The sequence below is a fragment of the Nylanderia fulva genome, unplaced genomic scaffold, assembly GCF_048542155.1.
Source record: "Nylanderia fulva isolate GAGA-0341 unplaced genomic scaffold, ASM4854215v1 Scaffold21, whole genome shotgun sequence".
Classification (NCBI taxonomy): Eukaryota; Metazoa; Arthropoda; class Insecta; order Hymenoptera; family Formicidae; genus Nylanderia; species Nylanderia fulva.
In genome coordinates, this window is record NW_028190275.1 from 3482292 (window position 1) to 3493511 (window position 11220).

The window sequence follows — 11220 nt, forward strand, 5'->3', positions numbered from 1 at the left end:
AAAATTTTTTTTCTTTAATTCGAAATTGCATAAAAACAAGCGATATTTCAATAAAATTACCATAATGAAGCAAAAGCGTATATTTATATAGACAAAAATGATTAAAAACATAAGTGATGAGTGTACAGATTTTATCGTATAATATTTAAATAAATGAGAAAACAACAGAATAATTAAAATTTTTCAAAAAGATGATGGTCACCTATATCCCAAATCGGAATAAAAATTCATCAAAGTAAAAAAATACCATACCACATCACGCTGTGTAAAACTTTATTGAAACTTTATCATCAAGCTTTTAAGATTTATTTGTAGTTAAAAAAAATTCAATCCTTTCCCTACGTCAACTGATATAAAGTTTACATATATCATCAATATAAATTTTTGCATAGTTTATATATGAATATTATTGTTATTTCTCTCTTGAGGATTGCTTTTTTATTTTATTATTAATAAATTATTTAAATACACGTATTAATTAAAGGGGCATACCAGAAATATATGTTTAATTTAAATTGTTTAATAGAAATCTCTGTCGGAATTCTTTTTAAATGCTTAGTATCGTTACTAATCTCTCACCGCTCAAGCATTCAATAAGCGCTTTGTGATCGTATATATATAAGCCCTTGAATATCGATACAGGGTTAGTATAAGAGTGCTAGTAATCGGCAATGCTTTATTTTTCTCTGTGTCCGGTCATAAGAGAAATATTCGTCGTTGGAAATTTCGTGATTCGAAATTCTAATCGCAAGTAAATTCGCAAACATGTTTCGCATTTTTATGCTGATCGTTGCAATCTTTGTGATGATTGACGCGCAATTGCAGAGGTAAGTGCACATTGCATTGCATTATATGATATGATAAATATGAAGATTATAGGGAAAATTTTTTTTCGTAATTGCATCTGATTTTTTGGATTTGAAGCGAAGCTTGTGCGAACGCAATTAACGTTTCAATAACCATAGGATAAAATTAGTTTACAAAATGTATTTTTATTTATTAGTAAAAAGATGGTGACATACAATATGTTATAGAAAAAGTGATTCTATCTGAATTCGCAAAATTTATCTGTCTACCTTATAGTTTTGATCTACATTTAATTGTCGTTAACATACATGTATTATAATTCGAGATTAAAACACTTAAGTATAAGTTATTTTTTTCACGCGTAAACAAATAAACTCTCAATACCAATGTGTTATTGTTTTGTACTTTTTGTTTACTCAGCTTTGTGTATATATTCTGTATATAGAATATTACTTTTGTAGGAGTTATCTTCTTGTGCCAGATTGCATGTTTTTGTTTTAAAAATCACAGTTTTTTAAGTTATAATGACTATATTTTATATATATAATACATGATCCATAAAGTAAATATTATTTTAAACATATATGAAACGCATAAATTATATAAATTAAAAAAATTGCGGAGTTAATAAATGTTTCTGAAATAACTAATACATTAATTATTTATATTGTGTTAAATATGTAAAATAAAACACAAAATGTTCTTTATGTTATGTCAAGGATTTTATTACACAAGACGGATTCTATTCGACACACTTTGAGAAAGCTTGGCACTGACATTCCAATAGTTTCTATGATCGAAGCTAGCACTCATACTAGAGTGCCTTTATCTAATTATTTAGATGTTCAGTATTATGGTGTTATTACTATCGGAACTCCGCCGCAGAAATTTAAAGTAGTGTTTGATACTGGTTCCTCAAATCTTTGGGTACCATCCAAAAAGTGCAACTATTTAAACATTGCTTGCTGTAAGTAATTTATTAAAATATATGGGGTGTCTGATATAAGATGTGTCACACCGAAAATATACAAGTAGATTTTGTTTTTGAAGAAAATTTTTCTTCTGTGATTGTTTAAAAAAATTTTTATTTTTAAAATTTTTCTATTGCGATATTTTTTAATATTACTTTCTATTTCTTACAGTAATGCATAAAAAATATGATAGTAGAAAATCCAGTACATATATACGAAATGGTACTGCGATTCAGATTTTATATGGCAGTGGCTCTATGGCTGGATTTTTATCTACTGATGTAGTGAGTGTAAGTAATCATTAAACAATTAGCCAATTTAATCAACTTCAATCGTAGTTATAAACCCTGTTCAAGCATTTTTATACACTGCCATTCTCGTGATATTTTTTTATATTAATATACCAATTTTTTTTATATTTTTAGATTGCCGGTTTCAATGTTCGAAATCAAACATTTGCGGAAGCAATACACGAGCCAGGCATTGCGTTTGTTGCTGCAAAATTTGATGGTATTTTGGGCATGGGTTATTCCACGATATCCGTCAATAAAGTAATGCCTGTGTTCTACAATATAATAAAACAAGGCCTAGTGTCGTCAGCCGTTTTTAGCTTTTATTTGAATAGGTATGCATTTTCTTTTCATGCATTGCGTATGTCTAAAAATGTTTTTAACAAAAATATATATATATATATATATATATATATATATTACAATATGAAAATTATACAACTGCGCAGAAATATTTCGGACAATGTCGGTGGTGAATTAATATTGGGTGGTACTGATCCCGATCATTACACTGGCGAGATTACGTATGTTCCTGTTAGTAAGAAAGGATACTGGCAATTTACTATGGATAAGTTAGTTATTTTCTAAAGTATTCTCATAATCATAGTTAGAACAAACTTTTAATATTATTATTGTGCTGTAGGATCACGATACATAGTCATACCTTGTGTGCGGGTGGCTGTCAAGCTATCGCTGATACAGGTACCTCATTAATATATGGACCAATATTGGACATCTCAATTATTCATGAACTTATTGGAGCTATTGACATTGCTGGAGAGTATAGAGTAAGTAAACAATTATACTTTTCACAATGACATAGCTTTCTGTAGAAAAATTATAAAGAGTTACTAAAATATAAATTGATATTTTTGTTTTGAGTTGCTATTTCTTAATTTGATATTCTCTTTTGTTTATAGATAAACTGCAGCAAAAGAGACTCTGCTAAGATGCCAGTGATCAGGTTTATTATAGGTGGTAAAATGTTCAATCTTACCAGTCAGGATTACATCTTACAGGTGAATATTATAGATCCTATAATTTAAACCCAGAAATAATTGTCGAATCGACGTTGATTTGACAATTATTTCTGGCTAGGAAATTATTTAAATTTAGAAAATTTACATTTTTTGTGTGTGCTTCAATCTGTACAGATGTCTACAGTTGATCACACGGTATGTATCAGCGGTTTTGCACCGTCTGACAATATTGATAAATATTGGAATCTAGGCGATGTATTTATTGGCCGTTATTATACCGTGTTTGATTTTGAGGAAGACCGAGTGGGATTTGCCCCATCGAAATAAATGTCGATTGCTATTTCTTAAAATTATATAACAAGACATCGCATTAAATGATAACTTCGCGATTAATTTAGCAACTTTTTTACAGTTTTTATTGACTTGTAATTTTTTATTTATAGTTATGTGATACATTGTTATCAACGTATTTATTCGTTTTGGAGAATTTAAATGAAAGTATATATGGAAAATATTTTCCATTAATAATTTGATAAATTTTTTTAATACGCGCGCTGTATTGTTATATTTCTGAACACAAATAAATTTTAAATAATTTATTTTTCCTTATACTTTATATATATATATATATACACACACATATATATATATTAATTTTAATATATTATATTAATTTTTCATAGTTTTATTTATAATATTTATTATATTTTATTTCAATATAGTCACTTATATATAATATATTTATCTTCATAAAAATGTTTGTCGCAATTAAATTGTTTTGTTTTGACATTGCTATATTGCATTTTTTTAAATAAGGAAATGGTCTTTCGAAGATATCTATTATTTTTTAAATAAAATATTTTTCTGTGATACTTTCTAATATACATTTTATGATAGAAATATACATAATAATATGGATTATTAAGTTTTATACAATTTCTTGCTAAAAATTGGTATATTAAATATTATTCTACATACTAACATAACAACATAATTCACAGACCATAATGATTATAAGATACTCGTATTCGAAGACCATGCATATAGCTATACTCTTTTAAAACTGCAAGCATTTATCAAATTATTTGTGACTAATTTATATTTTCACTAATATAATTGTAGTTTTCTCTTACATCTATTTTTTCACAAATTTATGCAAAAAACTGTTTGTTAATAATAAAATCAACTCCAATGTAAAGTAAAACGTAAATAAATTTTAAGATTTCTTTGAAAAATAAATTTTTCAAAAGTAAAATAAATGATTTTTTTTCTTTAATAAAATTGCTATTATATACATTTTCCAGTTTTCCATTTTTGTAATACTGATGTATTTAAAAATTTGTTTTCCCCTAATTCGAAATTGCATAAAAACAAGTGATATTTCAATAAAACTGCGATAATGAGGCAAAAGCATATATTTATATAGACAAAAATGATTAAAAAGAAAGTGAGTGTACAAATGTTATCGTATATAATATAAATAAATGAGAAAACGACTATATTAATTTATAAAGAAAAAAATGATAATAATACGTTAACAGTTTTCTATTCACAAATTAAAAGAGAAAACGTAAAATAACAAAACTTTTACAAAGTAATGATGGTCAGCTAAGACAAGCCACTTCAAGCCGAGACAAAAATAAATTATATTAAATTTAAAAAAAATATATCATCATGTTACGTATTTTCCTTATTGTCGAATTAAATTGTATACTATTGAATTTTATTAAAATATAATATATTCACACAAAAAAGTTTCCAACAAAATTCAATTTTTATTGCCGGAATCTATATTAATACTGATAAAATTTGTAACCAACATAAATTTTAATATAATTTTATTGTGTCTTAATCTTGATCATCGCGACAATATATTGTAAAAACAGCTAACTTAGATTTCTTATAGAGATCACTTATAGTACTGAAAGCAAAATGTCATTTGTAAAATTGATTGTTACACATAGCTGCCTGTCTAATCAACAAAACAATAAATATTCTTTCGAAACGCTAATCGCACTTTTCTCATTAATCATGTACACATTTAATCATTTATTTTAATACAGTTTGTGCTAATTAAAAAAAATATTTAACAAGGTATTTTGATTGATTATTAGAAACCCGGAAGGCTTTTTCAAACGCGATTGTATATATAGTGTTGCCATACCTCGATGAACTAAAGCTTCAGTGGTTGACTAGACTTCATTTTTGTACGTCTAGAAGGTGCAGAAAGTATTCGACGTTCAAAATTTCGCTATCTGAAGTCGCTGGAAATTTTGGTAATATGTTTCGCTTGTTCGTGACTGTCGCGGCGCTCTTCGTGCTGATCGACGCAGAACTCCAGAGGTAAACACACACATTATATTTCATTACATACATCGACGTGATGAATATTGAATTTATAAATATCTATTTCATAAAATCGATATGAAAACTGCATAAATACGATTAACGTTTAAATCAGAACAGGACAAAGTTTTGTTACAAAAATGTATTTTTTTATTAATGAAAAATGAAAGTAGTTTCTAAAAAAAGGATTCTTCGTAAATTCGTAAAGTTAGCGTTTTATCTACTTTATCGTGATATCTTTATTGTGATTTTAATAGTAAATTATTATTATATTCTTTAACGTGTAAGTAAATAAAACTATATAGGGAACTAGTAAGTTACTCCTGTTATTTGTTTATTTGATGCTTTCTCTAGTATGTAGATACTTTATTTCTATAGTGATTATAGTCATTTAGTTTAGATTTACCTTTATATAAGATTGCAAGCAACATTATCTTCATTAAAAATCAGAATCAGTTAAATTAAAATTTTTTATTTTTGAGTTATGTCATTGTTGGAGCAAATGAGCGATATTATATATATATATAATATGTTTATATGTATGTGCGTGCATGTAACAAAATATTCTTGATATTTCTTTAAGAATTCCACTGCACAAGACGGAATCTATTCGAAAAACTTTAACGAAAGCTGGCATCAATTTGAAAGAAATTGGTTTGGACACAGTTAACCATACTTCTACGGAAACATTAACCAATTATTTGGATGCTCAGTATTATGGTTTAATTACCATCGGGAATCCGCCGCAGTCATTTAGAATACTGTTTGATACTGGTTCTTCAAATCTTTGGGTACCATCGCAAAAATGCAGTATTTTCAATATTGCTTGCCGTAAGAGCCTTAATATATATATATATATATATATATATATATATAAAATAATGTATAATTAATTTGCTCCTAATATATAAATACATAGTAATATTTTTTAACTACGCGACAAACGATTCGTGTAACAGAAGGTGAATTGAGAAGAATTTAATTTAATATTTCTTCCTTATCTGAAACCGCAAAAAAATGTAAGAAATATTTTTATATTATTTTATAAAAATAGCACACCACTATGTATACTTAATTAGTATAAATTAATTAAATATTTGTACACATACACACACTTACTAATATTTTATTATATGATATACACATATTGTACTTATATAATAATATAATATTAGATATTATTTAAAAGCATTGAAGAAAAATTTAAATTTTCTCGAATAATTAAAATCAAATTAAAATATATAATTAAAGAAAACAAATAAAAAATGTACATTAAAATGGAAATTATACATATAAACTAATAAAAAGACTAACAAGAGCCAAATGAGATGTAGGCGGGAGTACGAAATTTCTAAACAATCTTAGGTATTGTTTAACTTATTATTTTTTACAGAAACGCATAACAAGTATAATAGTAAAAAATCCAGCACCTATATACCAAATGGTAAGTCGTTTGCTATTCAGTATGGCACTGGCAGTCTAATTGGATTCTTATCTACTGATGATGTTAACGTGAGTCATCATTAAACACACAATTCAATTCAGTTATAATTACAATCGTAATTTTTTTATAAACATTTTCCAAGCATTTATATTGTTATTCTTGTGCATCGTGATATTTTATTATTTTAATAACAATTTTATTACAGGTTGCCGGTCTCAATGTTAAAAAGCAAACATTTGCGGAAGCGATTAGCCAACCAGGCTTAACGTTCGTTTATGCAAAGTTTGACGGTATCTTGGGCATGGGTTACGGTTCGATATCCGTCGATGGAGTGACAACTGTCTTCGATAACATGGTGCAACAAGGTCTAGTGCCACAACCTGTTTTCAGTTTCTATCTTAATCGGTTCGTATGTTTTTTTTATATTGCATCTGTCTAAAAGTACCTTCAATGATAATAATAATATATTATATATATATGTATGTTACCCCCAATAAAAAAATATGCAATCTGTACAGAGACCCTTCAGCCGCGGTAGGTGGTGAAGTAATATTCGGTGGTGCCGATTCCAATCATTACAATGGTAAACTCCTTTACGTTCCTGTTTCCCGAAAAGGATACTGGCAATTTGCTATGGATAAGTATGTTATTTTCTAAATTATGCTGATCATATTGTAACAATAAATTATTAACATCATTATGTTGTAGAGTAACAATCGGAAATCAGACCGTGGGCTGTCATGGTGGTTGCCAAGCTATTGCTGACACAGGTACCTCGCTCATAGTTGGACCATCAGACGATATCGACGCTATTAACGAACTAATTGGAACTAATTCTGATGGAACCGTAAGTGCACAATATTTTTCACAATAGCATAGTTTTCTATAGAAAAATCATAAAATATTACTGAATGTATATTTGTTAAATTAATATCCGTTAATTAGTAATTTAATATTTTGCTCTTTACTCAAAGGTGGATTGCGGTTCAATTGATGAGTTGCCTGTAATTAATATTGTTTTGAATGGTCACTCATTTCCTCTTAAACCTAGGGATTACATTATTCAAGTGAGTATTATAATATTTCGATTTATATTATATGTATTATTTAAGAAAACAAAGTTACAATTGTGTATTTAATTTTTCGCAGCAAACTAGTGATACTTGTATAAGCGGTTTGTCGGGAGGTAGTGATCTTTGGATTCTGGGCGATGTATTTATTGGTCCTTACTACACCGTATTTGACGCAGGAAATAATCAAGTAGGATTTGCTCCGTCGAAATAAATTGACTGCCTTGTTTTGGAGTCATATGGTTAGATTTAAATGACAACCTTGCCAGTAATTAAGTAAAATGATTGTATACCATTTTGCTTATTGTTTCCTAATTTTCAATTACAATTATCCAACAAGCGGTGTATGTATTATAAATAGATATGTGCGATGGATATATTCAAAAATTAAAACAAAGATATATGTGTATGCATATATATGATGATATTTTTCATCAATATATAATTTGATACATCTATATATTGTCTAAAATATGTCTGAATTAATTGAAATAAAATATATTCTTTTCCTATACTCTTTATACTGATATTTTATACATTATAATCCTTCACAGTTATATTTAAATATATCATTTTCCTTTTTTTCTACGTGTATATTATTTTTTTCTTTCTCTTGTATATAATAAAAATTATATAACAGTTAATAATAATACTGTAATCACAGATAATACAATAATATATTTTATTTTCAAATTATAGTGATAACATCAAACAATCTTTTTCTTTTTATAATATGTTTATCTAACTTGTTAATAATATTTCTCATGATTAAATATCTTACTATTTTCTTAATATAAATAAATTCCAATTCTTTAATAAAAAGTAAACATTTCAAAAATATCTGTGTATTATATCCTTTTGCAAAATTTTGTTTCTTGTATTCTTTCTCATAATTTACATTTTACATTATAAAAATGGAACAATTTATATCTTTCGAATTTGTACAACTATCTCAAACTAAAATAAATATTAATTGTTCTTATAAAGTTGGCATGTGTGGCAATTCAGTCGTTCGTAACAAATTTTACAAAATACTAAAAAATCAAGTACACATCTTTGATTTCTTCTTTAAAAACTCTTGTAAACATTTCTCAAACAATAATTTATAATATATTTATTATACTATTAAATTTACCCGGAAAAAAAAGTCCATATATAATCATATATAAATATATATATAAGACTTTCTATATAAATATATATTATTATACAAAATAATAATGCTCCCAAGTGGTCATCCATCTAAATACTGATCATGCTCAAGCATTGCTTAACTTCAATGGATCAGACGAGAACTTCACTTTCTAATTCTAAGAGCTTTATGTAATTATTAATTCTTAATAATTTTCTGTAGTTTTTTCGTCAGTAATTGAACATTTTTTTGTAGATGAACATTTTTTTTCAATACTGCGTATGTTATAACCAATCTTAAAAAAATTGGAAGGAAAAACAGGTAAACTCTAGTGCAACTAGTTTAACTATAAAAACAGACCATGCAATTATATTATTAATATATGTATAATAACCACTTGGCTAACTTTATATAATTCTCATGACGAAATTTATATACGAGATAAATAAGCGCGTATTGCAATGTCGTATAGCAGTAAATAAAGGAATTAATAATTACTAAATATTGTTTTTTATATTTTCAAATTGTTACTATAACATTTCTCATAAAATTTTAATATTCGATACTTATTATTAGCATCGCGAGATATATATATACTACGTACATTATATATATATATATATATATATATATATATATATATAATGTACGTAGAATATAAAATTAAATTGAATTTTCTAAATATAGATTAATACTTACTATCGATTTAATGAATATAATATAACAAAAAATGCGTTGCGATACTTATATATATATATATATATATATATATATATATATATATATATCGCGATGCTAATAATAAGTATCGAAACGCATTTTTCGTTATATTACGTTCATTAAATCAATAATGAGTATTAATCTATATTTAGAAAATTTAATTTAATTTTATATTCCACGTACATTATATAATATATTCATATATATATATATATATATATATATATATATATATATTATAACACTTAAAATATTTCAGCAAAGAATTGTGAATAACATATGGTAATCAATCTTGCTATCATCAATAAAAGTGCGTTATTGTTAGTCGAGCTTCGACACTTGAGCAATAAAGAAGACATATAAGTTAAACGCTTTGCATATTGTCAAATTATTTTTCTACGACTGCGATCGATTTGGGAAAACTATTTTATATGTTAAAGTAATTAATAAGTTATTAATTTCTACAATTAAATCGTATACAATAAAATAACCCCCTTCCCCCCAATGAGTACACCTTGTCGTGATGGGGCGGCTCAGTACCTGGATGAACAATCCTTTAACTTTAAAATTTATCTTAAAGGGAAAGCTAAGTACCTAAAATTCCTATACCTTTTCGCGTAATAATGCGATCTCGAAATTTTTTCGATATTATACTTGCAAAGTCGACAATAATAAGGGATAGACATATGCGCTTAATATTTAGTTCACTTTGGTAGTTAGTCTTTCTGTTTTCCTAACTATTCATCCCGCAGTATCGTGTGAGACGAATTATTTATTATGATGAAACCTCGATTCTCGTGATTTGAGTTTAGACTCTTTATGATTTGACAGAGACATACGTTCACACGAATGTAAGCTATACGTTTATACGAATGTCACATATATAGTAAGTACCCTAACTTATTGTCTCAAAATGTTATTTTCTATTAAAACAGGATTTAATCGCAAAATTCGCATGCTATATTAAAAGCATCGTGCGTGTTAATTATCGAAATTTTGCGTCATTTTCGTGTTTTTGCGCAATAGCTCGATTTTCTTCAAGATACGTATACATGATATAGACGTAATAACTATTTTACTTCAATAAGCAATTTAAAGTTACTAATTATTATTTATTAATCATACTTGTTATCCAATAGTTTTATTATTACTAATATAGTATACATCTACATTCTCGAAAGGTGAAATATATTATTATGCGTTATTATTATTGCGTCTCGATTTTATTATAATTTTTTTATCTTTTTAAATACGTTATTTTATTTATAAAGAGTTTTAGTTATTAACTGTAAACGTATAATTTTTTCATCATTTCTGCATAGTTAGAGTCGTGTATGTACCTATTATCGTATGTTTGTTTCATAAAATTTAAAAATTTATATTTTTTGAAAAATTCAAAGTTTTATAAAAAATGAACCCTTTCATACCGATCCTCGCCAAATTCAACATCAAATATTCTT

At 26.5% G+C, this 11220-nt stretch overlaps 2 protein-coding genes across 2 annotated transcripts; both read left to right on the forward strand.

Annotated features, from left to right (window-relative positions):
- Positions 1–637: 637 nt before the first annotated feature.
- LOC114939908 (lysosomal aspartic protease-like) lies at positions 638–3672 on the forward strand. Its single transcript, XM_029314350.2, has 8 exons — positions 638–827; positions 1527–1774; positions 1950–2068; positions 2204–2403; positions 2518–2640; positions 2712–2856; positions 2989–3087; positions 3223–3672. Exons 1-8 carry the CDS (start codon positions 766–768, stop codon positions 3373–3375), a joined length of 1149 nt encoding a protein of 382 aa, XP_029170183.1. The 5' UTR covers positions 638–765; the 3' UTR covers positions 3376–3672.
- Positions 3673–5212: 1540 nt separating this feature from the next.
- LOC114939913 (lysosomal aspartic protease-like) lies at positions 5213–8422 on the forward strand. Its single transcript, XM_029314354.2, has 8 exons — positions 5213–5391; positions 5978–6225; positions 6788–6906; positions 7044–7243; positions 7357–7479; positions 7547–7685; positions 7813–7905; positions 7988–8422. The coding sequence occupies exons 1-8, from the start codon at positions 5330–5332 to the stop codon at positions 8120–8122; spliced, it is 1119 nt and encodes a 372-aa protein (XP_029170187.2). The 5' UTR covers positions 5213–5329; the 3' UTR covers positions 8123–8422.
- The last annotated feature ends 2798 nt before the right edge of the window (positions 8423–11220 follow it).